We start from the raw sequence: 18,487 nt of genomic DNA, 5'->3' as shown, positions 1-18,487 counted from the left end.
CATATATGACCTAAAAATCCCATATAAGTTTTATGTGTGCTTTTTAGTATGAAAGTGGCCATAATCGGTCTGATTTTGTATATGACATGTATTGGACTTAAATGAAACGCATAAGGAAATGCTGGCTGATTTGAGTAAGGAAGATGTATGGTTGCTGTATATGGAACATACAGGTTTTTTTCATATGGGTTGATAGTCCACCATATAAATGGCGAATCCACCATGGTGTAAGCGCAACTGGCTTTTAAAGGGAATGGGACTTGAGACTGATTGGTTTAATGCATGTTATGCATCCAAAACACACCCATGACTCATTAAGAGACTAGGTACAACCCTTTTGGACCATGCACTTGGCGCGACAACCATTTTTTTCTGTCGTTAAACTAGCAAAAGTGGATTTGAACAAGCCCTAAGTGCACCTGTGCCGCGCGCTTCAGACCATGCTCTCAGATCATTAAAATGAGGCCCCTCAAGTCTGTTTGCTCAATCACTATGGTAAATGACACTGAGAACATAAAACAGAGTCTGCCCTGTTATTTTTTCATGACTTCCATGATGCTTCCCCAAACAGAATCCATTCATGATGGATTTGTTGTGTAATATCCATGCCTGGTTTCGCAGACAAGGCTTAAGCTAGTCCCAGACTAAAATGCATGTTTGAGCTGCTTTAACTGAAATCAACTTACACTGACATATCTTAAAATATGTCAGTGCCGTTGTTTTGTCTCAAGATGTTTTTTTTCTAAGGCATTTTTATAACTATAATAAGCTACTTAAATGCCCTAATTGAACTGAAGCCTAATCCTGGCTTAATCTAAGCCCTGTCTGTGAAACCAGGCCCCAGTATTTCAGAACTTTTAAAATAAATCTTCATGCTTCATGTTCATGTTTGAGATGAGGAGTGGTACGAGTGCCAAATGTGGGCAGGGCTGTGACCAGTCGCAGATGGTTAGAATAAAAATTAATGTACCTACTAAAGAGTAGGCTACTTTTTATTGTTTCATTGCTATTGTCAGATTTGTAATAGTGCTGCTGTGTTAGCCTATATAACTGTACAACTGTCTAACTAATTTCCCCGCAATATATTAATAAAACAAATTCATTAGGCTGCTTTGTTTACACTTGGCGTTAGCATGCGATCACCATGATCCGATCAAACGAGAGGATCATCAGCCAATCAGTACAGGATCAAGTGGATACTGTATAGCCTCTGGATGACTGATAGGCCTACAGGTCACATCTAACAAATCTGCATAGCCTATTTGTGGTAACGGCATCCAGGAAGGAAACAATTTTCTAATCAACATTTTATACTGCTATATATGTCATTTTACTTTATTATTCCAACATATTTAAACTGTTGATTTATCTATGGTGATTTCCCTGATGAAATAATCAAGCAAGCTATTTGAATTTTAATGCCATTTAGCAGTTATACCAACAAATTCTAATCTGTATACACACAATAGTTTTACTATTGATTTATACATTTAGTATTAACTCAAACGTCCATAAGATTAGGCTATTTACATAATCACAATGAAAAGATCATGTGATCTGAATACACCAGGCAATTTTCCAGTTACACGTACAGTACCCTTAAAATAAACAGAGAAGGAAAGGAGAGTCAGTCCTTCATTCACCTGTTATCCAGCTAACCTGAAAATCTGGGATATTTATGTAATGAATTATGAATATTTTTCCTGTCTCTGATATTTACAGTAGCCACATACAAGGAGGGCCTGTTCATCTGCTTAAAACTTGTTTCCATTTTATACAACTGATTTAAACTACTTGGCAAGAATGTAATTTACCATTTTTTACTACAGTGTGCTGAACAATTTAAAGAAGATGACAAACTCATCGATTGTGTCATCAGTCATGCTGGAGGTCCTTTACAGAATGGATGATCTTAAATACCTTTACTTCATGATCTTTTTTGTCTTGTACATGTTTGTACTCTTTGCTAACACTACTCTGATTTTTATCATAATTACTGACAAGGCTCTTCATAAACCTATGTATGTCTTTCTATGTAACTTGGCTGTAAATGGCATCTATGGTGGCACAGCTTTGCTTCCATCCTTGATGGGTACTTTAATGTCTCCTTCTCATGAGGTATCTTTGGCATGTTGTAAGGCTCAAACATATTTCCTGCACACATATGCTATCATAGAATTCACCATTCTGTCAGTGATGAGCTATGATCGCTATGTGGCCATCTGCTACCCGCTACAGTATCACAGTATTATGACAATCACAAGGGTGTATAAACTAATTGCTTTCTCGTGGGGTTATCCTTTAGTGGCATTCGCTTTGTTTTTTATTCTGACTCTGCGCTTGACAATCTGTAGAAACATAATTGGGCGAGTGTACTGTTCCAACTATTTTCTTGTCAAACTGTCCTGTGATGACACAAATGTTGTGAGTGCTATTGGATTGTTTTCTGTTGTTGTATACACGTTTCCTCAGCTTGCGATGACCCTCTACTCATATGGACATATTCTAAAAATATGCTTTACTTCCACTAAAAAGTCTAAAATAAAAGCACTGAAGACCTGCACACCACACTTATTTGCAATATTGAACTACAGTGTGGGCTGTTTTTTTGAAATTGTACAAAGTCGCTTTGACACAAGTTATCTTCCCTTTGAAACACAAATAGTTATGTCACTTTATTTCTTGATATTTCCTCCTATTCTGAATCCAGCCATTTATGGGCTGAGTGTTCAGGCTCTGAGAGCCAATATTTTTAGACTTTTTAGCTCTAAGAACAAGTTATTGCCTTTGAAATAGGATCTTTGTTATTTTCTAGATGAAAAATGTGCATGTTTTCAAATATTACATTGTCAATAAACAGCTGACGTTCCCAACATTTGTGAACAATATCTGACTATAAGTCATAAATGCAAGATGATGTGTTGCCCTCTGAAATGCAGTAGTCAGTTACTGTCACCATTCATCATAACAAGCAAATAGTTTTACTTTGTGTTCTGTTACTTTACTGAGAAATGTGGGGAAAACAGGGGGAAATTGGATATGGATTGATAGATTTTAATATTAAAACCAAAGCATCAACACACATTAGGTCTTAAACTTCTTTTTCTCAGGCACAAATTCCAAAAGAATATATTTAAAATGTAAGCCTGTATCATTTTTGATTTCTGGTCTTTAAATGATCAAAATATGTTGTACACAATCTACGTTTCCTGTTCCTTTTTTTTGTAAGTAAAAGGCTTTTTAGTATAATTTAAAAGATTTTCAACCTTCAGTTTGTGCCTTTAAATAAAACTGAGGTGTTTTTTCCAACATTCTTTATATTCTCGTATATCATACTATATGAGCCATAAAATCCTGTTGTAGCCTATCAAATATGATATTCAATTAAAAAAACATACGCAAATGTTTATTTATTTAGCTTTTTTTTTTTGCTTTTTTTTTTGCTTTTTTGGTGTGTTTTGCAACTGTTCCATAAACATTTTTTTTTTTCTGACTAAAATTTCATGTGTCAGGCCTCATATAGGGTTAAAATAACAACTGTGGATTACTGTGCTGGCTGATGAATTGTTTCATTGCATCATCCTGTAACTTATTACTTGTTACAGCCTGATTTTATACTATTTCTTGATAAGCTAAAAGCTGATAGAATCTTGCGCCTATAGGCAGGTACACAACGCACCTGCAATCTGCTTGTTACAACACAGTTCCTCTCTGGAGAAACGTTCAGTCTTTCTGCTTGATATTCCACCATGTAAATAGCGAATCCGCCATGGTGTAAGCGCAACTGACTTTTAAAGGGAATGGGACTTGAGACGCTGATTGATTTAATGCATGTTATGCCTCCAAAACACACCCATGACTCATTAAGAGACTAGGTACAACCCTTTTGGACCATGCACTTGGCACGACAACCATTTTTTCCGTCGTTAAACAAGCAAAAGTGGATTCGAACAAGCCCTAAGTGCACCTGTGCCGCGCGCTTCAGACCATGCTCTCAAATCATTAAAATGAGGCCCCTCAAGTCTGTTTACTCAATCACTATAGTAAATGACACTGAGAACATAAAAAAGAGCCTGCCCTGTTATTTTTTCATGACTTCCATGATGCTTCCCCAAACAGAATCCATTCATGATTGATTTGTCGTGTAATATCCATGCCCGGTTTAACAGACAAGGCTTAAGCTAGTCCCAGACTAAAATGCATGTTTGAGCTGCTTTAACTGAAATCAACTTACACTGACATATCTTAAAATATGTCAGTGCCGTTGTTTTGTCTCAAGATGTTTTTTCTAAGGCATGTTTATAACTATAATAAGCTACTTAAATGCCCTAATTGAACTGAAGCCTAATCCTGGCTTAATCTAAGCCCTGTCTGTGAAACTAGGCCCCAGTATTTCAGAACTTTAAAATAAATCTCTCTCCTCATTCATGTTTGAGATGAGGAGTGGTACGGGTGCCAAATGTGGGCAGGGCTGTGACCAGTCGCAGATGGTTAGAATAAAAATTAATGTACCTACTAAAGAATAGGCTACTTTTTATTGTTTCATTGCTATTGTCAGATTTGTAATAGTGCTGCTATGGTAGCCTATTGTCACAGACACGCCAGGCTCCACCTTCACTCAGTCTCAGCGCACTCAATCACCCGAATACTAATCACCGCCACCTGCACCTCATCATCACTGCAATCACCAGCACTATAAGAAGCCAACACTCACACACACTCACTGTCCGGCCTTGTTGTATCATACGTACCTGTATGCTTACCTTAAGGACTCCAGACGTCCTACTTACCTGTCTCCAACGGCTCCTGTTTCCCTTGTGTGCTTCTCCTCCTGTGTGTGAGTGTTCCAAGTCTCCAGTGTTCAAAGTCTCCAGCACCATCCTGGTTCTTCTATCCTACGACCACATAAAGTACAGTATCACCATTCTGAATTGCTATATCCATCTCTACATCACGTATTACTCACCTGCACTTCTGTCAACCTCTGCTGGTATCAATAAACCATACTGTTTGTTTTACATCTGCCTCCGTCCCTTCTGTACTCGTAACAGAAGACCCGACCAACAACAGCCGATACCAGCATGAGTCACCGGGACCCATTTCAAGAGCTCGTGGATGCTCTCTGTCAAGCCTTCACTCCTCAACCACTGTCGCCGTCACCACCCGTTGCTTCCGCAACCCCTGCTTCCAATCCTTCACCTGCGGTGCACTCCAGTCCCATGGCTAAACCAGCGCACTGCTCAGGATCGGCGAGGATAGCAGCAGATTCCTACTGCAATGTGAGCTGGTCCTGGAGATGCAACCGCCCCTCTACCCTGACGATATCTCGAAAATTGCATTCATCATCTCTCAACTACAAGGTAAAGTGTTACAATGGGCAGACTCCCTGTGGTCACAAAAGGGTCCGGCAGTGCAATCATACTCTTCCTTCGTCTCGCACTTCCATGAAGTTTTCGGCAAACCTGTCTCCGACTCGTCTGCTGGTGAGAAGCTTTACAATTTAAAACAATGATCTATGTCTGTCAATGAGTATGCTTTGCAATTTAGAACGCTGGCTGCTGCAAGCGGATGGAACAAACAAGCCCTCATCACCTCTTATCGTCAGGGTCTGGAACTGAGTGTGCGGTTGCATCTCGCTGCATACGAAGATTCCATAGGCCTCAAACGCTTCATCCAACTCTCCATCCGCGTAGGCTCTCGTATGCAGTCATGTATCGAAGAACACCAGGGCCAGCCACTCTCCAACATCCTCCTCCGTCGATCTGAACCGGTCAGCCCTCCAGAACCAGCCAGCGAACCCATGCAAGTGGATTCATCCTGACTCCCTTCCACTAAACGTCAACGCCGGCTGACCCTGAATCTCTGCTTTTATTGTGGTGCTCCTGGGCATGTCATATCTGCATGCCCCATCCATCCTCCTTGTCCCATGGTGAGGGAATTTAATCTACGGCTCCCTCTGTAGACAGCTCCAGCTCAAAACCACGCCCTCTCCGATCATCTACCAAGTCCACTCATTCTGCCTGTTACGCCCCCTTCAGCGACGACTTCTGCCCCCAAAGAGCCCTCCAAGCTGCCTCCACACCGGCCATGGGACTGTGCCATCGATCTGTTACCGGGTGAGCCAGTGCCCAGGGGAAGGATTTACCCCCTGTCTGTACCGGAGGAGAACGCCATGGAGGATTACATCAAAGAGGCACTTAACCAGGGTTACATCTGCCCGTCTACTTCCCCTGCTGCTTTGAGTTTCTTCTTCGTGGCTAAAAATGACGGAGGCTTGCGGCCCTGTATTGATTATCGTGCGCTGAACAAGATAAGTCAAGTTCCGGTACCCCCTTCCTCTCGTCCCAGCTGTTCTAGAACATCTCCGTGGTGCCACTGTGTTCACCAAGCTGGACCTCAGCAGAGCGTACAACTTCATCCGGATACGCGAGGGGGAAGAGTGGAAGACCGCCTTCGTCACGCCCACCGGCCACTATGAATATCTCGTCATGCCATATGGCCTGGTCCACGCCCCCTCCGTATTCCAGGATTTCATCCATGAGGTACTCTGCGAGTTTCTCCATCGGTTTGTCCTGGTCTACATAGATGACATCTACTCATCTACTCCCGGAGCCTGGCCGAACATCGCCACCACGTTGCGGAGGTCCTCCAACACCTGCAACAGTTCCATCTCTTCCTAAAAGCAGAAAAATGTTCATTCCACCAACCCTCAGTACACTTCCTCGGATACATCATTGATCACAGTGGCATCCAGATGGACGAGGGGAAGGTGGAAGCTATCAAATCCTGGCCCACTCCATCCACCATAAAAGAACTCCAACACTTCCTTGGCTTTGCAAACTTCTACCGCCGCTTCATAAAGAACTACAGCTCCGTCGTTCATCCACTCACCAACCTACTTCGCAACCTACTCCGCAACCAGCCCAAGTCTCTGTCCTGGGATCAAACAGCCAACAACACCTTCGAAGCCCTCAAGAATGCCTTTACCACTGCTCCCCTCCTCGTCCACCCTAACCCAGAGCTGCCCTTCGTCGTAGAGGTGGACGCTTCCACCACAGGAGTGGGAGCGGTACTATCTCAGCAGCAGGGGACGCCAAGTAGACTGCACCCATGCGCCTTCTACTCCCGCAAACTCAACCCGACGGAGGTCAACTACGACATCAGTGACCGAGAGCTCCTGGCCATCAAGCTTGCCTTGGAAGAGTGGAGGCATTGGTTGGAGGGAGCCAAGCACCCGTCAAGCACGGTGGGCCATGTTTTTCTCCAGATTCGACTTCTCAATTTCCTATCGTCCTAGCTCCAAAAATGTAAAGGCTGACGGCTTGTCCCGTCTCCATACTCCCAAAGAAAAGAACAAGTCCATCCCTGAGTCCATCTTTGTGAGCCCCATCTCCTGGTCAGAAGAAACCTTACCCTCCTCCACCGCTTCCACCAAAGCTCCGCCGGGTTGCCCCCAAAGCTTGCAGTACATCACCAGGACACGATGCACTCCACTGAGCCACTCTGTGCACACGTCACTTGGTACTGGCCACCCGGGGGTCAATGAGACCCTCTCACTGCTGAAAGAGCGCTTCTGGTGGCCCAGTATGGCCAACGATGTCAGAAGGTATGTGCAGGGCTGCAGGGAGTGCGCCATCTCAAAGAGCCCTCATCATCTCCCAGCCGGCAAGCTGAATCCTCTGCCCGTTCCTGAGCGAGCCTGGTCACACCAGGGAGTGGACTTCATCACAGACCTCCCAGCCTCTGATGGTCACACATGCATCCTGGTAGTAGTAGACCGCTTTTCCAAGTCCTGTCATCTGATTCCCCTGAGAGGTCAACCTACCGCCATGGAAATGGCTGAACTCATGTTTAACTATGTATTCCGATACTTTGGTATCCCTGAAGACATTGTCTCAGACAGAGGACCCCAATTAATCTCTTGTGTATGGAAGGCGTTCCTATCCTGGGTGTGACCGTCAGTCTGTCATTTGGTTACCACCCTCAGTCGAACGGGCAGACGGAAAGGAAGATTCAGGAGATTGGCCGCTTCCTACGTACCTTCTGCCACAGCCACCAGGACACCTGGAGCCAGTACTTTGGTTGGGCAGAGTACGCACAGAACTCCCTACGACAGTCAACCACTGGACTCACTCCATTCCAGTGCGTGCTCGGTTTCCAACCCCCTCTGTTCCCCTGGGATGGGGAACCATCCAACGTTCCTGCGGTCGGCTACTGGTTCCGGGAGAGCGAGAGGGTTTGGGACTCAGCTCATCACCACCTGCAGAGGGCCCTGCGCAGACGCAGAACGACAGCAGACCTTCGACGTTCCAATGCTCCCTCCTACCAACCGGGACAGAAGGTCTGGCTGTCAACCAGGTACATCAGGCTGCGTCTGCCCTGCAAGAAGCTGAGTCCCAGGTTCATTGGCCCATTCACCATCACCCGACAGATCAACCCGGTCACTAACCAACTACAACTCCCTCCACAGTACAGAATTCACCCCACTTTCCATGTGTATTTACTCAAGCCTCACCACCCTTCTGTTTCTCCTTCCACAGAGCCTGATGTTGCAGCCACAGAGCCCCCCCCTTCCACTCATCCTAGACAACGGCGCAGCCTACAAGGTTCGTGAAATCCTGGACTCCCGGCGCTGTGATGGTCAGCTAGAATACCTAGTGGACTGGGAAGGCTACGGTCCCTAGAAATGATATCCTCGATCCCAATCTTCTTGAAACATTCCACGCCAGCCACCCTGACAGACCTTCCCAACATGGAAGAGGACGACCACCACAACGTCGGGGTCCTCGGCCCTCAGGAGCGGGCTGTGGGAGGGGGGGTACTGTCACAGACACGCCAGGCTCCACCCTCACTCAGTCTCAGCGCACTCAATCACCCGAATATTAATCACCGCCACCTGCACCTCATCATCACCACAATCACCAGCACTATAAGAAGCCAACACTCACACACACTCACTGTCTGGTCTCGTTGTATCATACGTACCTGTATGCTTACCTTAAGGACTCCAGACGTTCTACTTACCTGTCTCCAACGGCTCCTGTTTCCCTCGTGTGCTTCTCCTCCTGTGTGTGAGTGTTCCAATCTCCAGTGTTCCAAGTCTCCAGCGCCATCCTGGTTCTTCTATCCTACAACCACATAAAGGACAGTATCACCATTCTGTGTGTGCTACATCACGTATTACTCACCTGCACTTCTGTCAACCTCTGCTGGTATCAATAAACCATACTGTTTGTTTTACATCTGCCTCCGTCCCTTCTGTACTGTAACACCTATATAACTGCACAACTGTCCAATTAATTTTCCCTGCAATATATTAATAAAGCAAATTAATTAGGCTGCATTGTTTACACTTGGCATTAGCATGCGATCACCATGATCCGATCAAACGAGAGGATCATCAGCCAATCAGTACAGGATCAAGTTGATTCTGTATAGCCTCTGGATGACTTATAGGCCTTCAGGTCACATCTAACACATCTGCATAGCCTATTTGTGGTAACGGCATCCAGGAAGGAAACAATTTTCTAATCAACATTTTATACTACTATATATGTAATTTTACTTTATTATTCTAACATATTTAAACTGTTGATTTATCTATGGTGCTTTCCCTGATGAAATAATCAAGCAAGCTATTTGAATTTTAATGCCATTTAGCAGTTATACCAGCAAATTTTAATCTGTATACACACATAATAGTTTTACTATTGATTTATACATTTAGTATTAACTCAAACGTCCATAAGATTAGGCTATTTACATAATCACAATGAAAAGATCATGTGATCTGAATACACTGGTCAATTTTCCAGTTACACGTACAGTACCCTTAATATAAACAGAGAAGGAGAGGAGGAGAGTCAGTCCTTCATTCAGTCCTTCATTATCCAGCTAACCTGAAAAATCTGGGATATTTATGTAATGAATTATGAATATTTTTCCTGTCTCTGATATTTACAGTAGCCACATACAAGGAGGGCCTGTTCATCTGCTTAAAACTTGTTTCTAATTTATACAACTGATTTAAACTACTTGGCAATAATGTAATTTACCATTTTTATTACAGTGTGCTGAACAATTTAAAGAAGATGACAAACTCATCGATTGTGTCATCAGTCATGCTGGAGGTCCTTTACAGAATGGATGATCTTAAATACCTTTACTTCATGATCTTTTTTGTCTTGTACATGTTTGTACTCTTTGCTAACACTACTCTGATTTTTATCATAATTACTGACAAGGCTCTTCATAAACCTATGTATGTCTTTCTATGTAACTTGGCTGTAAATGGCATCTATGGTGGCACAGCTTTGCTTCCATCCTTGATGGTTACTTTAATGTCTCCTTCTCATGAGGTATCTTTGGCATGTTGTAAGGCTCAAACGTATTTCCTGCACACATATGCTACCATAGAATTCACCATTCTGTCAGTGATGAGCTATGATCGCTATGTGGCCATCTGCTACCCGCTACAGTATCACAGTATTATGACAATCACAAGGGTGTATAAACTAATTGCTTTCTCGTGGGGTTATCCTTTAGTGGCATTCACTTTGTTTTTTATTCTGACTCTGCGCTTGACAATCTGTAGAAACATAATTGGGCGAGTGTACTGTTCCAACTATTCTCTTGTCAAACTGTCCTGTGATGACACACATGTTGTGAGTGCTATTGGATTGTTTTTTGTTGTTGTATACACTTTTCCTCAGCTTGCGATGATCCTCTACTCATATGGACATATTCTAAAAATATGCTTTACTGCCACTAAAAAGTCTAAAATAAAAGCACTGAAGACCTGCACACCACACTTATTTGCAATATTGAACTACAGTGTGGGCTGTTTTTATGAAATTGTACAAAGTCGCTTTGACACAAGTTATCTTCCCTTTGAAACACAAATAGTTATGTCACTTTATTTCTTAATATTTCCTCCTATTCTGAATCCAGCCATTTATGGGCTGAGTGTTCAGGCTCTGAGAGCCAATATTTTTAGACTTTTTAGCTCTAAGAACAAGTTATTGCCTTTGAAATAGGATCTTTGTTATTTTCTAGATGAGAAATGTGCATTTTTTCAAATATTTCATTATGTCAATAAACAGCTGACGTTCCCAACATTTGTGAACAATATCTGACTGTAAGTCAAATGCAAGACTATGTGTTGCCCTCTGAAATGCAGTAGTCAGTTACTGTCACCATTCATCATAACAAGCAAATAGTTTTACTTTGTGTTCTGTTACTTTACTGAGAAATGTGGGGAAAACTGGGTATGGATTGATAGATTTTAATATTAAAACCAAAGCATCAACACACATTAGGTCTTAAACTTATTTTTCTCAGGCACAAATTCCAAAAATATTTTAAAGAATATATTTAAAATGTAAGCCTGTATCATATTTGATTTCTGGTCTTTAAATTATCAAAATATGTTGTACACAATCTACGTTTCCTGTTCCTGATTGATAGTTTATATATATATATATATATATATATTTTTTTTTTTTTTTTTTTGGATGAAAAAGGCTTTTTGGTATAATTTAAAAAATTTCAACCTTCAGTTTGTGCCTTTGAATAAAACTGAGGTGTTTTTTTTCCTGTGAAAAATTAACATTCTTTATATTCTCATATATCATACTATATGAGCCATAAAATCCTGTTGTAGCCTATCAAATATGATATTCAACAAAAACACATACGCAAATGTTTATTTATTTAGCTTTTTTTTTTTTTTTTTGGTGTGTTTTGTCTAAAGGTTCAAACTGTTTGAATTGTGTTTCATTGCATCATCCTGTAACTTATTACTTGTTACAGCCTGATTTTATACTATTTCTTGATAAGCTAAAAGCTGATAGAATCTTGCGCCTATAGGCAGGTACACAACGCGCCTGCACTCTGCTTGTTACAACACAGTTCCTCTCTGGAGAAACGTTCAGTCTTTCCGCTTGAAATTCCACCATGTAAATAGCGAATCCACCATGGTGTAAGCGCAACTGACTTTTAAAGGGAATAGGACTTGAGACTCTGATTGGTTTAATGCATGTTATGCATCCAAAACACACCCATGACTCATTAAGAGACTAGGTACAACCCTTTTGGACCATGCACTTGGCACGACAACCATTTTTTCCGTCGTTAAACTAGCAAAAGTGGATTCGAACAAGCCCTAAGTGCACCTGTGCCACGCGCTTCAGACCATGCTCTCAAATCATTAAAATGGGGACCTTCAAGTCTGTTTGCTCAATCACTATAGTAAATGACACTGAGAACATAAAACAGAGCCTGCCCTGTTATTTTTTCATGACTTCCATGATGCTTCCCCAAACAGAATCCATTCATGATGGATTTGTTGTGTAATATCAATGCCCGGTTTCACAGACAAAGCTTAAGCTAGTCCCAGACTAAAATGCATGTTTGAGCTGCTTTAACTGAAATCAACTTACACTGACATATCTTAAAATATGTCAGTGCCGTTGTTTTGTCTCAAGATGTTTTTTCTAAGGCATGTTTATAACTATAATAAGCTACTTGTTACGGATAAGGGTAACATCTGTTCCCGAAACGGAACCTAGTCGCCTTTAGGTGGCGTTCTAGATTCTGTTGTGTCTGTTTGTTTGTTTGTGTTTTGCAGGGTGGAATCAAGCGACAGGTGTAACAGGTTGCCTATAATGAGTGCTGATACTGATGACTGATAAAAGGATCTGTCTTTCTAGAGAGCGGCCCTCTGCGCTTGGGTTCCTGATATCATTTGGACTTGATCTCTCTCCTGCACCAGTTTGTGTTATTGTTATTTTTGTTTGTTAGTTTATTATGTGTTTCTTCTTTAAATAAATATATTTTTGAGTCAATTTGAGTTGAGCGTGGCCTCCCCGTTTTGTTACGCTGCCATGAGCCAGGTAGCATGTAACATGTGGGGGCTCGTCTCGGAGTAACTGAAAGAAATAATCAGTATTTTTGATCGGCCTTGATTTTGAGCCGATTTCAAAGCCGTGGGGAGAGCCGTGCTTTTTTTCTTTTTCTTTTCTGGTGTTGGAGATGAGAGATCAAGTAAGTAAATTTATTATTTAATATTTGGTCTGGGGTAAGTTGGCATGGTGTTGCTTGTGCTTTATTGAAATGTGATTAATGGGTTTACTTTGTAAGAGCCAAGTTAGCCTCGTGTTAGTTAAAGGGCGGTTAACGCCGTTTTTTATTTTAATTTTTTATTTTAGTTTTTTGTGTTTGATGTGTCGGACGCGGGTAGACTGCTTGTGGTGGCAGTTGAGCTGCATGTGGGCACATTGAAGAGGTTAGGGTTTGAGTTTGTTTTGTTAATTTTACGAGGCAAGTTTACGTAAACCTACCTTTTCTAATAATAATAATTAAAAAACGCTTTATCTTGTACTTTGCAACCCCTGCCACTATCCCATGAACCAAAAAGAAAATGAAGAAAATCGGGTGATTCGGTCGTTTTCATTAATTTCTAACACTTTTGTTGAAATCGAAAATATTTTATAATGGATAAGTTGGAGAGTTTTTTAGCGGCGCCGACGGAGGAAAAATTGGAAGGTCTCACGAAAGATCAATTGCGTAAAGCTGGTGAGCATTTTAATATTGAATTGGCTTTGCCTAAAACTGCTAACCTACAACAAATTCGTAAAACTGTTAAAGAAAAATTAGTGGAAAGGTTAGTTTTAACGTTAGATACGCAATCTGATGTGGAAAATGTATCCCCAAAGGGCGCTTCGACTCCACATTTAGCCGAACTGAAGAGTGATGTGGAGAGTTATGTCTTAACATTCGAGCAACAAAAAGAATTATTAGAATTTAAAAGCAAGGAACGCGCATTAGATCGTCAACTGGAATGGGAAAGGGAAAAGAGTAGGGAGCGAGAGTGTGAACGAGAATTTGAAAAGTTTAAAGCTCGACATAGGTTGGAGGAGTTGAAATTGGAGCAAGAAAGGGAACGGCTTAGATTAATTTCTGAGGGTAGAATGCCTAATGTTGATTCGGAAAGTTTAACAAATGATCAACCGGATGTAAAAAATAAATTTTCCAATATCATAAACATGGTCAAAATTTTGCCCAAATTCAATGAGAAAGATCCAGATGTATTTTTCTCACTATTTGAAAATGTCGCTGAAGATAGAGGGTGGGATGATATAGAGCGCACCTTTCTGCTACAGAGTGTTTTAGTGGGCAAAGCACAAGAGGCTTATATTGCTTTATCAAAATCACAACGGAAAATATATGATGTTGTTAAAGAAGCTGTACTCAAAGCGTATGAGCTTGTTCCAGAAGCATATAGATGGCGTTTTAGAGGTTGGAAGAAGGGAGACAAGCAAACTCATGTAGAAGTTGCGAGGGAGTTAATGGGTCATTTTAGTCGTTGGTGTGTCTCTACAGGAGTGGACACTTTTGAAAGTTTGAGCGATTTAATGGTGTTGGAACAATTTAAAAACATAGTTCCTGATCGGGTAGCTACTTATATAAATGAACATAAAGTAAAGTCCGCTGCTGAAGCTGCCGTTCTTGCAGATGAGTTTGTTCTAACACATCGTTCTAACTTGGGTCCAAATCATGATGGTAATCGCAGAGAGTTTCGAAGTACGGATGTATTTCGTTCTGTTAATTTGAAAGTCGATTCAAATAAAAAAATAGATCTGAATTCTACGTGTAATTATTGTCTAGAAAAGGGACACTGGAAGAGGGAGTGCCCTGTATTACGAGGCAAGTATAATAAGTCCATTCCGTAGCCTGTTGCTTTAGCTTTTGGACAAATATGCTGCAACTCGAATACATGTATTGACTCTAATATTAAATCTATAGAAGTTAATAAGGATTTTGATTTGACGTCTGATTTTGGACCTTTTATCACAAATGGTTTCGTTTCTTAAACGAATGATTCCGTTAAAGTGCCTGTGAGAGTGTTGCGTGACACAGGTTCATTGGAATCCTTTATATTGGAGTCTACTTTACCTTTTTCTTCCGAGTCTAATACGGGCAGCACAGTGTTAATTCAAGGAATTGGATTACAGACTTTTTCAGCGCCTTTGCACAAAATCCAGTTATATTCAGATCTTGTGCAAGGTGAGGTTGTGATGGCCTTGCGTCCTTCTTTGCCGGTGGAGGGTGTAGATATCATCTTGGGTAACAATTTGGCAGGGGGACAGGTGTGGCATGGTGTCTCGCCACCTGTTGTCAAGATGATCCCTTCTCTCCAAGTTCAAGATGATGAAAGTGCTCAAGATTTTCCTAGTGTGTTTCCAGCGTGTGCTGTGACAAGGGCAAAAGCTCTCACCTTGGAAAATTCCGATGTTGCGCACGAAAATTCTTCGTCTGTACGGGTGGATTTACCTGTTCTTCCTCCGTTTATTTCTGCTAATGATTTAATTTCGGCTCAGCAACACGATTCTACTTTGGCACATTTATTTGCTGATGCGAAGAGTGCTGAAGAAATGCAAAGTATTGCTAACGGTTACTTTATACAGGATGGGGTGTTGGTTCGTAAATGGACCTCGTGTAATGATAAAGGGGTGGGTGAATCGTTGTTTCAAATTGTAATACCCTCTAGTTTACGTGATGTAGTATTACAAACGGCTCATGGTGATATTGCAGGACATTTTGGAGTAAGAAAAACGTATGATAGAGTGCTGCGTCACTTTTTCTGGCCGCGTCTCAAGAAAGATATCGCCAAGTTTATCAAGACCTGTCATGTTTGTCAAGTAACACTTAAACCGAACCAGAGTATTTCACCTGCTCCTTTATGTCCTATTCCTGTGGTAAGTAACCCCTTTGAGCATATCATTATTGATTGTGTGGGGCCGTTGAATCCATCTAAATCTGGCTCGAAATATTTGTTAACGGTTATGTGTCAAGCTACGCGTTATCCAGCTGCGTATCCGTTGAGATCTATTCATACGAAGTCTATTGTAAAAGCTTTGACGCAGTTTATTTCTATCTTTGGCATCCCAAAGATAATTCAGACTGATAGAGGGACTAATTTTTCATCTCGCATGTTTGCAGAAGTTTTGCAACAGTTGCGTATTAAACCTCATAAAAGTACTGCACGACATCCACAGAGTTAATTGCCATCAAGTAAACTATTCAACTATTGAAAAAGAAGCACTTTCCTTGATATGGGCCTTGCAGCATTTTGATGTGTATGTGGGTGGGGGAACAGTGCCCATTGTGGTATTTTCGGATCATAACGCCCTTACCTTTTTGCGCTCTTTGCGTTCTCAGAATCAGCGCCTAATACGCTGGGCCTTGTTTCTGCAGCCGTATTGCTTGGATATCAGACATGTTCTTGGAGTGGACAACATTGGGGCGGATGCGTTGTCTCGTTCGTTTAGAGAAATGTAAATTACCTTGCTGCTGTTTCTCTTTCCTTTTTTTCCAGGTGTCCTGCTCTCGTTGGTCAACGTGCTTGATGTTGAAGAGGGCCGGGTGGTTTGGAGAAATTGGGGGTAATATTTTAACGAGTGGTAGAGAAAAAAGAAAAGATGATTGTATAGTTGGATTTATTTTAGATTTATTGGTTATTTGGAGAATTATTTTTGGTTATTGAATCTTTTGGATTTGGTTTATTTAATTTATATTTGGATAATTTATATTTGGTTGTATTTGGAGAGAATAATTTTGGGTTTGGACCAGAGACTTTAAGTAGTCTCTGTCTTGAGGGGGGAGGTGTTACGGATAAGGGTAACATCTGTTCCCGAAACGGAACCTAGTCGCCTTTAGGTGGCGTTCTAGATTCTGTTGTGTCTGTTTGTTTGTTTGTGTTTTGCAGGGTGGAATCAAGCGACAGGTGTAACAGGTTGCCTATAATGAGTGCTGATACTGATGACTGATAAAAGGATCTGTCTTTCTAGAGAGCGGCCCTCTGCGCTTGGGTTCCTGATATCATTTGGACTTGATCTCTCTCCTGCACCAGTTTTTTGTGTTATTGTTATTTTTGTTTGTTAGTTTATTATGTGTTTCTTCTTTAAATAAATATATTTTTGAGTCAATTTGAGTTGAGCGTGGCCTCCCCGTTTTGTTACGCTGCCATGAGCCAGGTAGCATGTAACATACTTAAATGTGCTAATTGAACTGAAGCCTAATCCTGGCTTAATCTAAGCCCTGTCTGGGAAACCAATTTCAGAACTTTAAAATAAATCCCTCTCCTCATTCATTTTTGAGATGAGGAGTGGTACGGGTGCCAAATGTGGGCAGGGCTGTGACCAGTCGCAGATGGTTAGAATAAAAATTAATGTACCTACTAAAGAGTAGGCTACTTTTTATTGTTTCATTGCTATTGTCAGATTTTTAATAATGCTGCTGTGGTAGCCTATATAACTGTACAACTGTCTAACTTTCTCTGCAATATATTAATAAAACAAATTCATTAGGCTGCATTGTTTACACTTGGCGTTAGCATACAATCACCATGATCCGATCAAATGAGAGGATCATCAGCCAATCAGTACAGGATCAAGTGGATTCTGTATAGCCTCTGGATGTCTGATAGGCCTACAGGTCACATCTAACAAATCTGCATAGCCTATTTGTGGTAACGGCATCCAGGAAGGAAACAATTTTCTAATCAACATTTTATACTGCTATATATGTCATTTTACTTTATTATTCCAACATATTTAAACTGTTGATTTATCTATGGTGCTTTCCCTGATGAAATAATCAAGCAAGCTATTTGAATTTTAATGCCATTTAGCAGTTATACCAACAAATTCTAATCTGTATACACACATGGGGGCAGTCGTGGCCTAATGGATAAAGAGTCGGATTTGTAACCCAAAGGTCATGGATTCGAGTCTCAGGTCCGGCAGTGATTGTCGGTGAGAGGAGTGAATATCCAGCGCTCTCCCCACCCTCAACACCACGACTGAGGTGAGACCATTGAGCATTGCTCCCCGGGCGCCACAACGATGGCTGCCCACTGCTCCAGTTTTGTGTTCACGGTGTGTGTTCACTGCTGTGTGTGTGCACTTGGATGGGTTAAATGCAGAACACAAATTCTGCAAGCAAGCTATTTGAATTTTAATGCCATTTAGCAGTTACACCAACAAATTCTCAAGTATGGGTTACCATACTTGGCCACATGTCACTTCACACATAATATTTTTACCATTGATTTATACATTTAGTATTAATTTAAACGTCCATAAGATTAGGCTATTTACATAATCACAATGAAAAGATCATGTGATCTGAATACACTAGGCAATTTTCCGGTTACACGTACAGTACCCTTAATATAAACAGAAGGAGAGGAGGAGAGTCAGTCCTTCATTCACCTGTTATTGAGCTAACCTGAAAAATCTGGGATATTTGTTTTGCAATGAATTATGAATATTTTTCCTGTGTCTGATATTTACAGTAGCCACATACAAGGTGGGCCTGTTCATCTGCTTAAAACTTGTTTCCATTTTAAACAACTGATTTAAACTACTTGGCAAGAATGTAATTTACCATTTTTTACTACAGTGTGCTGAACAATTTAAAGAAG

General features: G+C 41.3%; 2 protein-coding genes across 2 annotated transcripts; both read left to right on the top strand.

Annotated features, from left to right (window-relative positions):
• The first annotated feature begins 1,851 nt into the window (after positions 1 to 1,851).
• LOC137012256 (olfactory receptor 52Z1P-like) lies at positions 1,852 to 2,796 on the top strand. The gene has a single exon (XM_067375390.1). It carries the CDS (start codon positions 1,852 to 1,854, stop codon positions 2,794 to 2,796), a length of 945 nt encoding a protein of 314 aa, XP_067231491.1.
• Positions 2,797 to 10,091: 7,295 nt separating this feature from the next.
• On the top strand, positions 10,092 to 11,036 carry LOC137012255 (olfactory receptor 52Z1P-like). Its single transcript, XM_067375388.1, has one exon. It carries the CDS (start codon positions 10,092 to 10,094, stop codon positions 11,034 to 11,036), a length of 945 nt encoding a protein of 314 aa, XP_067231489.1.
• The last annotated feature ends 7,451 nt before the right edge of the window (positions 11,037 to 18,487 follow it).

This window comes from Chanodichthys erythropterus, chromosome 22 (genome assembly GCF_024489055.1).
Source record: "Chanodichthys erythropterus isolate Z2021 chromosome 22, ASM2448905v1, whole genome shotgun sequence".
Lineage (NCBI taxonomy): Eukaryota > Metazoa > Chordata > Actinopteri > Cypriniformes > Xenocyprididae > Chanodichthys > Chanodichthys erythropterus.
This window is presented reverse-complemented; position numbering and strand designations above follow the sequence as displayed.

What these genes read in the sequence shown, in the direction of transcription:
- LOC137012256 (XM_067375390.1), top strand. Translation starts at nt 1,852, where the DNA reads ATGACAAACTCATCGATTGTGTCATCAGTCATGCTGGAGGTCCTTTAC.
- LOC137012255 (XM_067375388.1), top strand. Translation starts at nt 10,092, where the DNA reads ATGACAAACTCATCGATTGTGTCATCAGTCATGCTGGAGGTCCTTTAC.